General features: G+C 40.5%; 1 protein-coding gene and 1 pseudogene across 1 annotated transcript; one reads left to right on the forward strand and one right to left on the reverse strand.

The window, feature by feature from the left end:
- The first annotated feature begins 347 nt into the window (after positions 1-347).
- Positions 348-8,433, forward strand: SIRPD (signal regulatory protein delta). The gene is made up of 4 exons (XM_065919170.1): positions 348-423; positions 5,763-6,110; positions 7,608-7,958; positions 8,330-8,433. The coding sequence occupies exons 1-4, from the start codon at positions 348-350 to the stop codon at positions 8,431-8,433; spliced, it is 879 nt and encodes a 292-aa protein (XP_065775242.1).
- A 6,217-nt stretch (positions 8,434-14,650) lies between these two features.
- LOC136157932 (NADH dehydrogenase [ubiquinone] 1 alpha subcomplex subunit 5 pseudogene) lies at positions 14,651-15,072 on the reverse strand (annotated as a pseudogene).
- Positions 15,073-15,467: the final 395 nt, after the last annotated feature.

Here is a 15,467-nt window from a genome sequence, read left to right on the forward strand (position 1 = left end):
CTCTGGCCCAGACGACATCTCTGAGGATGCTAGATAGGCAAGGGCTTAGGATTAGGGAAAATCTCTCAGATGGGATGAGACACAGGAAGGAGCACAAGCTTTGGGTGTCACACCCCTTGGCACCGGAAACCCTGAACGCTTCCAGCAGCAACTTGTCCGTTTGTAGCAACCTTGTCTGTCCCGTTTATAATTTCAAAGAAAAAGGGTCCCAGTCCCACAGTTTTTCCTCTCATCACAATTCTGTTCCTCTGACGTCATGAAAGTAGGAACTGTCCTCTCTCCGTAGAGCACAGAGGTCCAGGCCTCTCCAGGACCACATTGACACCGAGCAGGCTCCAAGGGCCACCATGATGCCTGTCCCTGATTTCCCATCCTACTCACATCTGCCCTCCCTTCTGCTGGCTCTGCTGCTGAAACTCACAGGTGAGTGGGACCTCCCTCGCTTGGTTACCGTTTCCTCCCCACCTGCTTCCTTAGAATTTCTTTGAGGAGGGATTTCCTTGGTCCATCGTAAAACAGGCAGAATTTAGAGATCTAGACTTGAATGGCCTCCAGCACACAAAATCTCCCGGTGACCGTGTCTGTTTCACACTTTTGGATCAGGTGGTGGACTCGTCCCGTGATCAGCAGGCTGAACAGAGCAAACGTGACAGCTCTCATCCCCCAGCCACTGGGGACACAGGGTCTGTCTTTTCATTGGTCACCAGCACACATATGCTACCTACTAAGTGAAGAAAAACATCTTAGAAAAGATGAAATTATAAAAGCAAGAAAAGAATCCACAATGCCCCCATCAGGAGATAATCAGTGTTAAAGTTTTGCAGAGGTCTGAGTGTTCAGAGAATATTGGTCAGAAGCGCACACTAGAGGTCTCTTTGGGTCAGTGATGGAAGCTGAGCCCTGCAGTCTCCCTAGCTTAACTGTGTGGTTCTGCCTCTATTTGCTGAAAAAAACCAATTTTGTAGAGTCTTTCCCCCAAGGACATTGGTCCATGTTGGTAGAAGCTTTGAGTCCCAGTTGCCCCAGAAGATAGCTTGAGGGGTTTAGATGAGACAAAAGAGGAAGCAGACCATTATCTGAGAGTGAGGAAGAGGTGGGAAGGCTTGAATCTTAAGGGAGTAAAGTATGTGAGGCACTCACACCCACCGGAGAATTTTAACAGACATCTAAATGAGAATTCACACCAATTTTATACAATCTCTTCAAAAAATTAGAAAAAGAAGCCACATTTTATGTGGCTCATTTTATGAGGAAATTACTACTTTGATAGCAACAGTAAATAAAGATTCTACATAAAAAAGAAAACTATAGCCCAATATATGTCATGAACTTCTACAAAATTCCTCAACAAAGTATTGGCAAATAGGATTTAACATTGTATAATGTTACATATTATGACTAAGTCAGATCTTAGTTTCAATACTGAGAAAATCAATCATTATAATCCATCACATCAAATTAAAGAAGAAATAAATTGCATGATCATGTCAATTGATGCAGAAAAAGCCCTTGACAGATCTAACACCTATTATTGATGAAAACTCTCAAACTAGAAATAGGGAGGAATTTCCTCAACCTGATAATATCCACAAAAACCCTACAGCTATTACTATACTCAATGGTGGAAGACAATGTTTTCTTTCCAAGATAAGGAAAAATGCAGAAATATTTATTCTCACAACTCTCATTCAACAAGTGGAAAGAGAGACAGAGGAAGAAGGAAAGGATATAGATTGGAAATGAAAAAATAAAACTGTAGATACTGTGAGTTTCTACATAAAAAATCCCAAAGAATCTACTGAAAATCCACAAATGATCAACTCTCAGAACTGAGTTCAGCAAGATGGCAGGAAACAAGATCAACACACAAAATCAGTTGCATTTCTGCATACTGAAACAAGGGCTTCCCTGGTGGCACAGCCTGCAATACGGGAGATCTGGGTTTGATCCCTGAGTTGGGAAGATCCCCTGGAGGAGGGCATGGCAACCCACTGCGGTATTCTTGCCTGGAGAACTCCATGGACAGAGAAGCCTGGTGGGCTACAGACCATGGGGTCTCAAAGAGTTGGACACAACTGAGCGACTAAACACAGCACATACTGAAACAAACATGTGACCATTTAAATTACCTCCAAGAAAGGTAATCAGTTCAGTTCAGTCTCTCAGTTGTGTCTGACTCTTTGCAACCCCATGGACTGCAGCATGCCAGGCTTCCCTGTCCATCACCATCTCTGAGAGCTTGCTCAAACTCATGTCCATTGAGTCAGTGATGTCATCCAACCATCTCATCCTCTGTCCCCTTCTTCTCCTGCCTTCAATCTTTCCCAGCATCAGGGTCTTTTCCAAAGAGTCAGTTCTTCACATCAGGTGGCCAAAGTATTGGAATTTCAGCTTCAGCATCAGTCCTTCCAATGAATATTCAGGACTGATTTCCTTTAGGATTGACTGGTTGGATCTCCTTGCAGTCCAAGGGACTCTCAAGAGTCTTTTTCAACACCACAGTTCTAAAGCATCAATTCTTCAGCACTCAGCTTTCTTTATAGTCCACCTCTTACATCCTACATGACTACTGGAAAAACCATAACTTTGACTAGATGGACTTTGTTAGCAAAGTAACATCTCTGCTTTTTAATATACTGTTGAGGTTTGTCATGGCTTTTCTTCCAAGTCACAAGCGTCTTTTAATTTCATGGCTGCAGTCACCATCTGCTGTGATTTTGGAGCCCAAGAAAATAAAATCTGTCACTTAGGTATAAACCTAATTTGTATCAAGGGTTGTGTGAAGAAAGCTACAAAACTGATCAAAAACATCAAAGAAGAACTGAATATGTATATTTATTTATGTATAAATATGTATAACATGTTTATAACTAGTAAGATAAATATTGTCAAGGTATCAGTTCTCCCCAACTTGATCTATATATTAAATGCAATCCCAATTAAAAGCCATCCGGTTAATTTATGGATAGTGACAGATTGATTCTGAAGTTTATTTGATGGAACAAAAAGATCCAGAATAGCCTACACACTATTGGAGAAGAACAAAGTGACTTTCCACAAAAATTAATTGAAAATGAATCATATGAGTGTGCACTAGTAATAAAAAATAAAACATTGCAGTATTAAAAAATGAATCATAGAACTAAATGTAAAACATGGAACGATGTAGAAGAAAGTCTAGATGACCCACAGTATGGCAATGACTTTTAAAATAATAGACTTTATATTTCAAGACAGTTTTAGGTTCACAGCAAAACTAATCACAAGGTATAAGGATTTCCAATACTACTTTCCGCCCCTTGCCTCTCTGTTTTCAGCATCCTCCACTAGAGTGATCATTTTGTTATAACTGATGAACCTGCAATGACAAATTATTAACAGCCCAAGTCTAGAGTTTCCATGATGGTTCACTCTTGATGGTGTACATTCCATGGATTTGGGTAAATATATTATGATAGGCACTCCCCAACCTTATGGTATTATACAGAGTAGTTTCCGCACCCTAAAATTATCTGTGCTCTGCCTATTTTTCTCTGTTTTCATCCTAACCCCTGTCAAACCTGATATTCTTATTGTCTCTTAAGTTTGGCATGTAATATAACTTCCTGTCATGTAATTAGAATCCTGCAGCATGTGCGTGCTAAGTCCCTTCAGTCGTGTCCAACTCTCTGCGACCCCATGGACTGTAGCCCACCAGGCTCCTCTGTCCATGGGATTCTCCAGGCAAGAATACTGGAGTAGGTTGCCATGCCCTCCTCCAGGGGATCTTCCCAACTCAAGGATGGAACCCACATCTCTCATGTCTCCTGCACTGGCAGGCGGGTTCTTTACCTTTAGCGCCACCTGAGAAGCTCCTACAGCATATGGGCTCATCCTTTAAATTAGTAATAAACATTTAAGGTTCCTCCATATCCTTTCAGGGCTTATCTGCTCATTTCTTTTCAGTGCTGAATAATATCCCACTGTCTGAATTTACCACAATTTCTTTATCCATTCACCAACTGAAGATCTTGTTTTCATGTTTTGACAATTGTGAATAAAGCTGCTATAAGTTATGAGGGCTCAGCTTCTGGCAGCCTCAAACATTCTTTAAATTGTAGACGGTGTTTTCCCTGTGTCTTGGCATCATCTTTCTGTGCATGACAACTAAACTAAGCTGTGCCTGAATTCCTGATTCACATAAACCAAAAAACAATGAATAGGTGTTTCTTAAGCCACTAAGTTTGTGGTAATTTGTTATTCAAAGATAGAAAAGAAATATGCTAGGCTTGAGAAATCATTCAAGAGGAAAACTCTCCCTTGGTTTGTAGAACTTATCTTACATATATTCTGTGTGTCTTCCATGAACTCATTGTCAGTGCTCCTTGTGCAACACTGAAGAACACGTAACAAGAGCAGTACTGAGTACTAAGAATTTGTTGCATTGGGTTGAGCATCCATAAACATGACACATTATAATAACTGAGATGTTTTCACATTGCAATAACCAATTTTATACCCCTTAAGGGAAATATAAATTTCATGGAGAATGCAATTCTTGGTGTGTATCTGGGCACCTGGGCCTCCCCATGAAGAAAGGGAGATGCCTGCGTTTGAAAGTTGCACTCGGTATATAGTATGTTGGCTATCAGCACAGTGTCCTTAGCTTTTGGCCTTATCTCTAATTCTGGTTGTTGTTGTCACTTTCACTCTCGTTAAGAGGCTCTTTAGTTCCTTTTCAATTTCTGCCATTAGAGTGGTATCATCTGCATATCTGAAGTTGTTGATATTTCTCCCTGCGATCTTGATTCAGCTTGTGATTCATCCAGCCTGGCATTTTGCATGATGTACTCTGCATAGAGGGCTTCCTTGGTGGCTCAGTCAGTGAAGAACCCATCCGCCTGCAGTGCGGGAGACCTGGGTTCAATCCCTAGTTTGGGAAGATCTCCTGAAGGAAGGTATGGCAACCCACTCCAATATTCTTGCCTGGAGAATCCCCATGGACAGAGGAGCCTGGTGGCGTGCAGTCCATGGGATTGCAAAGTGTCAGACACAACTGAGTGACTGCACAGCACTCTGCATAGACGTTAAATAAGCAGGGTGACAGTATCCAGCCTTGTCATACTCCCTTCCCAATTTTGAATCAGTCCATTGTTCCATGTCTGGTTCTAACTTTCTTATTCATCTGCATACAAATTTCTAAGCAGACAGGTACATAGAGAAAGACCTGACTCAACTTTTATTTCACATTTTTCATTTAATATAAATCCATTCACGGGTTCATAGACGATATGTTTATTTAGTGCCCACTATGCTCCAGTGTGGGGCTTCCCTAAAGGCTCTGCTGGTAAAAAATCTGTTTACAATCAGGAATTGCAAGAGATGCAGGTTCTTGGGTAGGGAAGATCCCCTGGAGGAGGGCATGGCAACCCACTCCAGTGTTCTTGCCTGGAGAATCCCACGGACAGAGGAGCCTGGTGGGTTACAGTCCATGGAGTCACAAAGTCTTGGACACAACTGAGTGACTAATATGCACACACATGCTCCAGGCTATCCTTATATCTTGATGGTGAAAGAAAGTTCCATTTTCCTTTCTCTATACTGGTCCTCTTCTCCTCATCCCACATGGCAACCAAATTTGTGATTTTTATACTTTGGGGCCAGTACATGTTGCTTAAGAGTGTGCAGTGCAGTCAAACCCCCATCTTGATCTAGAAGCAGACCCTCAGAACATTTTGCACCAAAACAAGGAATATGAGAAATGACACACAGTTTCTTTCTAGGAACTTCAAGTGAAGATTTCCAGGTGAACCAGCCTGAGAGTTCAGTGTCAGCCAAGGCTGGAGATGTCATAACCTTGGGCTGCAACATTCCCGCACCATCTCCAGTAGGGCCTGTCTTGTGGTTCAAGGATGCTAAGCTAGAACGAAAATTAATCTACAGTTTCAATGGACGCCAATTCCCCCGAGTATCCCAAGTGGTAAATCCAATGGCCAACCAAACAGACTATTCCATCCGCATCAGTGATGTGTTGCCTAAGGATGCTGGCATGTATTACTGTGTGAAGTTAACAATAGGGCATCCTGACATGGCATATATAGCTGGCCCAGGCACCTATGTGTCTGTGAGTGGTAAGTACAGTTTGACAAATTCCATCTTCCTGATTTTTAAGATAAGTTTTTAAAAATCTTCGACTTGTACCAAATCATTACTCTACACTGGATGCTGTACCCCTTCATTCACAATCTGCCCTGTAGGCTGGGATTCTGCAGATGGCCCTTGTGATTCTTCTGACATCCTATGCCCAATATTGAATCAGGCTGAGTCGACAGGCTTTGACTTTCTTTAATGGCCACCAGAAACTGAATATAGGACAATGGACATTCCCAGTTGAAAAGATGTTGGGTAGGTAAAATGCATGACATGTGTGTACTCTATGAACACTCTATGAACATGTCCAAAAAGTTAGAAAACTGAGAGTTGGGAGACTTGTTTAGAAAAGACCTCCCAGAGAGGTTGAGTCACTCTCCTAGCACTTGACCTTAACCTGAGAATCTGCCCTGAGCATTGGAGCATCTGCCTCCAAGCTCTGTTGTCCTTTTATTCTCAGAGGACAGCCAGTGCTTCTTACCACTTGCCACTGTGAATTAATTTCATGAAATACAATGAGATTAGGGTATCCTCTGTTCTGCTGGGAAAACTTGTCTTCTCCAGTAATGTTTTCCTCAAGTTCAGTCACATTCCATGGCATCTAACTGGCCAGGGAAAATTCACACAGTGATTTCAACTTGAAAAATATGGGTATAGATAGCTTACCTGCCATTCTCTCCTGGCTTCAAGAGTTCCCTTGTCTCCCCAACCGACATCTTAGGCCATCTGTGATTTGATGCTTTGATAACTTGAAAGGAGAGATTATTATCAGGACCCGATATCATGTGGGGTAGTAAGGTTGGTGGTAGTGGGAGTTAGGGGTCAGTGGTGGACTCTCAAAATTGATGCAATCCCTTGAGACTCTTCTCTCTTTTTGTTGAGTAGAATCAACTGTCCCCCTTTTCCCTCTTGAGGAGGTAAGTAAAAGACCCATACTCTGCCTTCAAGAATATATGCTCACCTGATTTTTAGATTTCTGATTTCTTTACTTCCTCTTTCTCTGCACCTCTCAGCTTTAATGTCTCTGCAAAATCAGTGACTGATTATCCTTCAGAGGAAAGATGAAGGCCAGTGCCAAGTTCTCTGGATGTAGGGGGTGGGCAGAGGAGGCTTGGATCCATCTCCAAGTGTATTGAGCAATTTTGGGCATTTAGATAAGAAGGAAGACTTATTTCTATGAACATTACCCATTCACAAACCCAGCCCTCCCTATCCATCTTCCTCTTCTTTTACTTAGGGGCTGAGGAATGAAATTGGGGAGGTGATTCATCTAGTCCTCTGAACTGACTCCCCTCTGTTAGCACTTGGGGAAAGAGCAGCCTGCACTTGCAGTGGCCACTCTAAACTCAGTGTGGGTACTCAAACATGTCACTAAAATGATGAATGATTGAGGCCCAACCTTGATCTGGATCCAGTTTTCTTAATCCTGCCTAGGTCAGAGCAGAGGAAATGGGAGATGATTTTGAGTTTCTTTCCAGGAGTCACAAATGAGATGTTCAAGGTGCAGCAAGCTGAGATATCACAGACTGTGTCACCTGGGGAAACACTCACTTTGAGTTGCAGCGTACCAGATTCATTTCCAAATGGACCCGTCTTATGGTTCAAGGGGACTGGACCAAATCGTGAATTAATTTATAATTTCCAAAGGGGTCTCTTTCCCAGAGTAAACCAAGTTGGAAACATGGCCAAAGCTGGCAAAAAAGACTTTTCCATTCGCATCAATGAAATCTCTCTTAAAGATGCTGGCACGTACTTCTGTGTGAAGTTCAAAGAGGGAAAACCTGACATAGAGTACCAATCAGGTCGGGGCACCAAGGTGACCGTTACTGGTGAGTTTGACTCTTTCACCTTCTGTCATGTGATATTGTGACAGTAATAATGTCCTCTAGTCATCGAACAACTACATTCTGCTAGATACAGTCAAAGGTACAGTGTACACTTGATCTTGTCATTCTCTCAGAAACCTGTGATTTAAGATTTTTATGGGAGGAGAATCTGAGAGTCAGAAATGTTGATGAGTGATGAGAGATATTTTGTTTAACATTCTAACATTCAACCCACCCCCACTAGCTAGGCTAAACCAATTAAGGTAATTTCATGTCCCTTACTGGCAGGTGACTCAGATGAGACTGACTTAAGTCAATTTGTGTCCATAAGAGATATATGGGAAACTAATACAATTTTCTCTCCTGTTGGCTAGGAACAAGAAATAATTTTGTCCCGGATACTCCAGGCAGACATTTTTTGGCCACGAGGGGAACCAACTGGAATAAAAATCTACTCCAGAGAAGTGCAAAAATGTAAAGAATGTGGGTTGACAACATTGAATATCCGTATTGTTCCGGATTCCAACCCTACCTCTGGACCTCCAAATATAGGAGAGAAAACCTCTCCTTTAAGCCTGTTTGCTAAAGTCAGCACTGTCCTAATGGATTCCAGCTGATTAAGAGTATCCATAGAGCACTGAAGTACAATTTCAAATCAGTTTTTTCTGTTTCTAGAGTCTTACTCTATTTTGTTTTTCTATTTTATTATGACCTCTGAGCAATACCCAGCCCGAGGAATGATTAAATTGGTGATATGAAAACATTACTGTTTACTGGGCATCTGCTATATCCCAAACACTTTCCCTTTATTATTATAGTTACCTACATAGCAACTTGAGCATGACAATGCTTGTCCTCACTGCACAGATGAGTAAACTGAAACTCAAGAAGATTCAGGAGTACAGACAATAGGGAAAGAGGTGAGGCTGGTCTGGGCTCTCTTCAGTATGCTTTATATTAGTGGAGAACTTTTCTTACAAGGAGGAGGAACTTAATACATTAGTTTAATGACCCTCCCCACCTTCAAAGAAAAGAAAGGCGTTGCGTGATCCTATACCTGAGCAGAGTTCTAGCTTCCTCACGTGTTCAAGGCACGAATCAAGAACAAAAAGTCTGGATTTGGGCTCACAGCCTCCAACGCTCTTACCCTCTGAAATTCTTTCAGGTCTATCTCCTCCTATATTTGTCTTTCTTGCTTGTATGTAGGCCTTACCAATCCAATAAAGAAAATGTTGACATTCATTCCCTTATCTTAGCAACCAGCATGGGAAGAGAGCTCCTTTTTCCCCAGACTCCACAAATGAATCCCAGTGAGTCACACAAATTTGCCTTTCCTGTGCCTTTTACTTGCTCATATTTGGAAAGGTGAGGGGGTGTCAGGTAGAAAAATCATCAACCCATTGAAACAAGTGCTTAACATACTGAAAAGCAACATGTGTCTGCCTCAAGGTCTGAATTCTTCCTTTAATGTAGGAGAACATCCAGACCCAGAGGCTGGGCTTGCCGGAAGGCACACAGGCAGTTCTCTCTCTCCCATAATCCCCTGGGTTTATGGCTTTGTCTTCTTCCCAATAAGAAGACCCCAGTTAGATGGAGGTGGAGGTGTGCATGAGGGCGATTGAGAAGGGAATTATCGTGAATGAGTTCAATTTCCCTATTAATGTACAAATAGGTACTATTTAGACATGATAAATGAAAAGTACACATACAGACAATTTTAAAATACTGAGCTAAGTATACACTTGCTGTAACTGATTGTCGCAATTTTAGGATTTAAAACAACAGGAATAGACTTATCCAAATGGTGTGACAGTGTGAGGAGCTCCACAAACCTACTTGCCAGTGCAATTGGCCAAAAAAAAAAAAAAAATTAATTGTTTAAAGGAGTGACATTAGCAGACTAGGAAGGTCCCCAGCCTTTGTTCTCCAGTCACGGGAAGGGATTCCAGTGTTTTTCACACTCATCCTCCTCCTTCAACCTGGTGTAGCAGCGCAACTGGGAGGAAACCTTACACGCCTGCTCCGCCCTTGGAAACACAGTGGGCCCTTCACCCAACACTGTGACTTGTCCTGGGGCCGACTGTGGGATTAGTTTCTGTATCATCTGACTCAGAAGTCTAACAGGAACAGCAGCACAGTTTAGAAGTGTAGAAAACAGAGGCCACTGAAGAGGTTTCATCAGAGCTTCAGCTATTAGGCAGTTCCACATGAAGACACAAAGGGATATAAGAGATTGAGAACTCCTAAGACACAGGCAAGCTATATGGGGAATTTGAGATAGCCAAGCATAAACACAGCCTGTTGCCCAGTCACTCAGTCATGGCTGACTCTTTGAAACCCTATGGACTGCAGCGCGCCAGGCTTCGCTGTCGTTCACCATCTCCTGGAGCTTGCTCAAACTCATGTCCATTGAGTAATGCCATCCAACCATCTCGTCCTCTGTCGTCCCCTTCACCTCCTGCCTTCAATTTTTCCCAGCGTCAGAGTCTTTCCTAATGAGTCGGCTTTTTGCATCAGATGGCCAAAGTGCTGGAGCTTCAGCTTCAGCATCAGTCCTTCCAATGAATATTCAGGACTGGTCTCCTTTAGGATGGACTGGTTGGATCTCCTTGCAGTCCAAGGGACTCTCAAGAGTCTTCTCCAACACCACAGTTCAAAAGCATCAGTTCTTTGGTGCTCAACTTTCTTTATGGTCCAACTCTCACATCCATGCATAACTACTGGAAAAACAATAGCTTTGACTAAATGGACCTTTGTCAGCAAAGTAATGTCTCTGCATTTTAATATGCCATCTAGGTTGACCATAGCTTTTCTTCCAAGGAGCAAGTGTCTTTTAATTTTGTGGCTGCAGTCACCATCTGCAGTGATTTTGGAAACCAAGAAAATAAAGTCTGTCACTATTTCCATTGTTTCCCCATCTATTTGCCATGAAGTGATGGGACCAGATGCCATGATTTTTGTTTTTTGAATGTTGAGTTTTAAACCAGCTTTTCCACTTTCCTCTTTCACCTTCATCAAGAGGCTCTCAGCCTAGAGAAGATACATCCCCAGAAAAGACTTGAAAGGCCCCAGAATCTAGCCAGGATGATTGAAGAAGGCATTCCCCTGCACAAAACCAGTCCATAAAGAGATGGTTGTTTTAGTTCATTCAGGCTACTGTACCAAAACAGCATATACTGAGAAGTTCATAAATGATAGAAATTTATTTCTCATAGCTCTGGAGGCTGGAAATCCAAGATCATCGCCCCAGCATGGTCAGGTGAGAGCTCTCTTCTAGATCAAAAAACTCTCATTGTATCCTCACATGGCAGAAACAGCTAGGGAGCTCTGTGTAGCCTGTTTTATAAGGCCTTACTACCATTTATCATGATTCCACTCTCATGAGCTAAGTATCTCCTGAAGGCTCCTCCTACTAATTCTATGACATTCAGGGCATAGAATTTTAAATATGAATTTGGGAAGACATAAAAAATGGTGTGTTCAAACGTCTAAATTTCAACCAAAGAGCAGAAAGCATACTAGGAAAACATGGCCTATTCAAATGAAAAAAATGAAAGCTCCAGAAGCTGACTCTAAAGAAAATAAATGAAAAAAATAAATAAATAACCAAAAAGAAACTCAGATTGTGTCTCGACTCACACATAAAAGTATTTTCTAATTTTCCTTGTTATGGCTTCTTAGATATAGCCATCTTTTAAAAGGAGACATTTAATTATCAAACACATGGAATTTTTTTAAAGTATCTTTGATATTAATTTCTCATTTAAATGCTTTTTTCCTTGCAATCACTCTCTGTGTTTTTTCAGTCTTCTAACTTTATTGAGGCTTTTAATGGCCAAGTCAAATCTCTCTTTTTAAATTTCACATTGTCCTTGAAAATATGTGGGTTACTTTCAAATATCTTTTGATGTTGATATCTAACATAATTCCACAGTGATAAGAGTACAGACTCTTTATGATTTCAATACCTTTGGACCATGAAATTTTTGCACCTTGTTTTACATCCCTGGTTATGTTCCAGTGTCTTCTAGTTTATAGTCTATGAGAACTTGAGTAGAATTTGTATCCTACTGTTTTGTGAAAATTACATAAATCTTAATTATGTTAAATTGGTTTATAGTGCTCTTCAGGTCTACTATATCCTTCTACCTCTCTGTATATTCATTCTATTAATTTTGAGAGTTTGATATTGAAACTCAAACTAAAAATCTTAATTTATCTACTTACAAAATAATTGCATTATATAAAAATAATTATAATATATTACAATTGTAATGACTGAACTACATGTAACCTTGTTCTGTATTTTCCAAGTCTCCTGTAAATGTGTTATCATACTTTCATAATTTAAAAAAGAAGAAAAAAAAATCAGCTGAGATGTGAAGAAGTATGGAGCTGAGCCCAGACGAAATTATCAACCCACAGAATCACAAATTAAATAAATGGCTATCGTTTTAAACCACAGCAGTTTTGGTGTGGTTTGTTACCCAGCAGTAGCTAAACAATACAATGCCTTCCCTACTAAAATTAAAAAAAAATTAATTTAAAATAAAACTTAAGAAATAGCTGAGAAAGGAAATCACATAGATAAGTGGCTAATTCATGAGGACGACATGGAGGTCCTGAGAGTCTTGTGGAATTTTCCAGGCCTGTGGTCTATTCAAAGAGGTTTCAATATATCAGGGTCCTCAACAGGAGAACAAGTAGAGGCAGTAATGGGATTTATTGATGGTGCCATGAAAGGTACTAAAGGCCACGTAGGACCAGGCACACCTCAACAGACCCCAAGTGAAAAGGGCTCAAGGAGCATGTCATACCACCTCTGAAACAGACTCAGACCCCAAGACAGTGCTCAGACCCAAGCCCCACCATTCCATCCAGAAAGACACTTCAGCTTCCTCTGCACCCAGGACCATCTGCAGAAGGAAAGAAGAAGGGAAGCACTGAAAACTTGAGTTTTTTTCCCTAAAAAAGACTGAGTTAACCTAAGAGAGAATGATGGCAGCATATCAGTGCTTACTCTACCCCATAAATGCAACCATATTTTTATTTTAATTTTACAGGTCAGGAGTGTTCAATGATTGTCCTAGGGTCACAGCCAGATCTGGGTAAAGCCACGATCTAAATCCAGACAGTACAGCTAAAGAGGCTATCAGAACACGGAAAAGCCTGGGATTAGTTAGCAAACTTAATTTTTCCTTCCTAATAACTGGCATGATGGAGAAGGGGGTGGTTCTTGAGAAAGTTTAGGTCAGTTACAGAAAATTAAGATGCCACAAACACAAATTTTTGCACCATCTTAGTGTGTTACATTTGGACCCCAGAAAATGGAGCTTTAGAGTGTTGCCCACAATTATACAATTAGGAAGTGAGTCTTTGCCCACCCTCCAATGCCAAAAGGAGGCCACTAGGGGTCTTGATTTATAATCAGTCCTTCTTAAGCAAATGTTACTTCCTCCATTTCCTACATATCATGAAGAATGATGGATAATATGTTTGCCCTTTATATTATGCTAGGCCCTCATGCATATATGTCATATCATTCCTGCACTTAGGAAGGAATTGATCCTGTCCCTATTTTACAGATGAGGCAACAAAGCCTTGACGATGACAAGTGACTTTGAAAGGTCACACAACCAGGAACAGGCAGACCCAATTCTCAATTTTTATTTTAGACTTTTTATTTTATATTGGGGTAGAGTCAATTAACAGTGTTGTGGCAGTTTCAGGTGAACAGAGAAGGGACTCAGCCACACATATACATGTATCCATTCTCCCCCAAACTACCCTCCCATCCAGACTGCTACATGACATTGAACAGAATTCCCTGTGCTGTATAGTAAGACCTTGCTGGTTATCAGTTGTTTTGTTTTGTTTGTTTGTTTTTACAAATGAAAAGTAATTTTATTTTTGTTTAACCTTAAACTTACCAAACTGCTTCTGTCTTTGAACAGCAGTTATCTTCTGCTTGATACCCAGCTGCACTTATACTGAAAATTAGTGAAAACTACTTAATGATTCCACTTTGAAGTTATAAGCATACAACTAAGATGTTTTTAATATAAGCCTATCTGTATGTCAGATAAACAGTTCCTAAGAACTCTTAGTGTCTCTTCTTTTACAGAAATTCTCTCTCTATCCTGATATACTTTGGTTATCAAGAAAACTAAAGACTAAGGGCCCCAAAACTAATTTCCTTAAATGAGACAAAAGGAAAAGTTTTTCCAACTACTGCTATAAATAATCGTTCTTTCAAATACCAAATCAATTTTCCCAAGTGTACAATGAATTCTAATTTGATGGTTTTTTCCTTACTACTTCACTTTAAACAGTGACCTATTAATTTGTTTCAACAACAATAATAATTATCTTTTCTGTTTTTCCAGAATAAAAAAATTAACTCATCTGTTGAAGATACTACTAAAAATACTTCACCTTTCGAATATGGCCCCTACAGTGAAGATCTATAGGAATTTTTCCAATTAAGTTTTGGAAAAATTTAATTGGAAACTGTTTTTCTAAAAAAACACAGGTTTTAAAACACAACCTTTAAAAAAATTACCTTTGAAATAATTTGAATGAATGCTCTACAAATCAAAAACTGAATTTACAAATTACCATAATCATCAACTTTAACAAATCACTTAAATGTGTTCTGTATCAGTTTTCTTGATGATGTCAATAATATGGAAACATTTTTTAACATATAACAGAATATTTAATTACATCAGTCTCCTATCAACAAATAAGTTAGTTAATGCTGTTTATATTGGCCATTTCCATTGGCTGGCTGGAGGCTCTTCCACTAAAGGCTCCCACGGTTTCCACTGGATCATTTTTCTTGCCAGACTAAGTTCGTTTTCAGTCTGAAGAATCACCTCTTCTATTTGGCCACCCTGCAGTCACTCTTCTAGTTTTTTAACATCTGGTTCCGCTTTAAAACCATACTCAGCTTCTCATTTGTAATCTGTTCTGTATACTTTCTATACGCTGCATTTTTAGAGATGTGTCCAAGAACATCAAGAATTTTTGTATACAATATTTTTAGCCTCTCATGTGGAGTTTCACAAACAGCCAATCCCACCAGGCCAGTGGTCTTCTTCAGCAAGCCCGCCATGACAGCCTGGTTATCAGTTTTAAATATAGCGATGTGTACATGTCCATTCCAAACTCCCTAACTATCCCTTCTCCCCAGCTGCCATAAGTTTCTTTTCTAAATCTGTGTCTCTGTTTTACAAGTTCATCTGTGTCATTTTGTTAGGGGAAGCACACTGACTGAAACCGCCCACCCTGGCCAGGCACCATAGTAACCATTTGCATGAGTTGTTTTATGACAGGAGATCCTGATAAGGAATACGGAACTAATAAGCCACCACCAGCCGGAAGAGTTCAGGAAAGATTGAAAGGAGACACTACCTGTCCGTCCACTTCCCAGAATCCCTCTTGCTAGCATCCACCTTGGCTGAGCGATGCGTGCGCCACCAGGAAAGACTCTGAACTAAAATGATTGGC

The sequence above is a fragment of the Muntiacus reevesi genome, chromosome 2, assembly GCF_963930625.1.
Source record: "Muntiacus reevesi chromosome 2, mMunRee1.1, whole genome shotgun sequence".
In the NCBI taxonomy this organism is placed as follows: domain Eukaryota; kingdom Metazoa; phylum Chordata; class Mammalia; order Artiodactyla; family Cervidae; genus Muntiacus; species Muntiacus reevesi.

Bases quoted from the DNA above. Each gene is read 5' to 3' on its own strand.
- SIRPD (XM_065919170.1), top strand. From the start codon at position 348: ATGATGCCTGTCCCTGATTTCCCATCCTACTCACATCTGCCCTCCCTT. The intron at 6,111-7,607 runs GTAAGTACAGTT...GTTTCTTTCCAG, and splicing joins CACCTATGTGTCTGTGAGTG to GAGTCACAAATGAGATGTTC. The intron at 7,959-8,329 runs GTGAGTTTGACT...CCTGTTGGCTAG, and splicing joins CACCAAGGTGACCGTTACTG to GAACAAGAAATAATTTTGTC.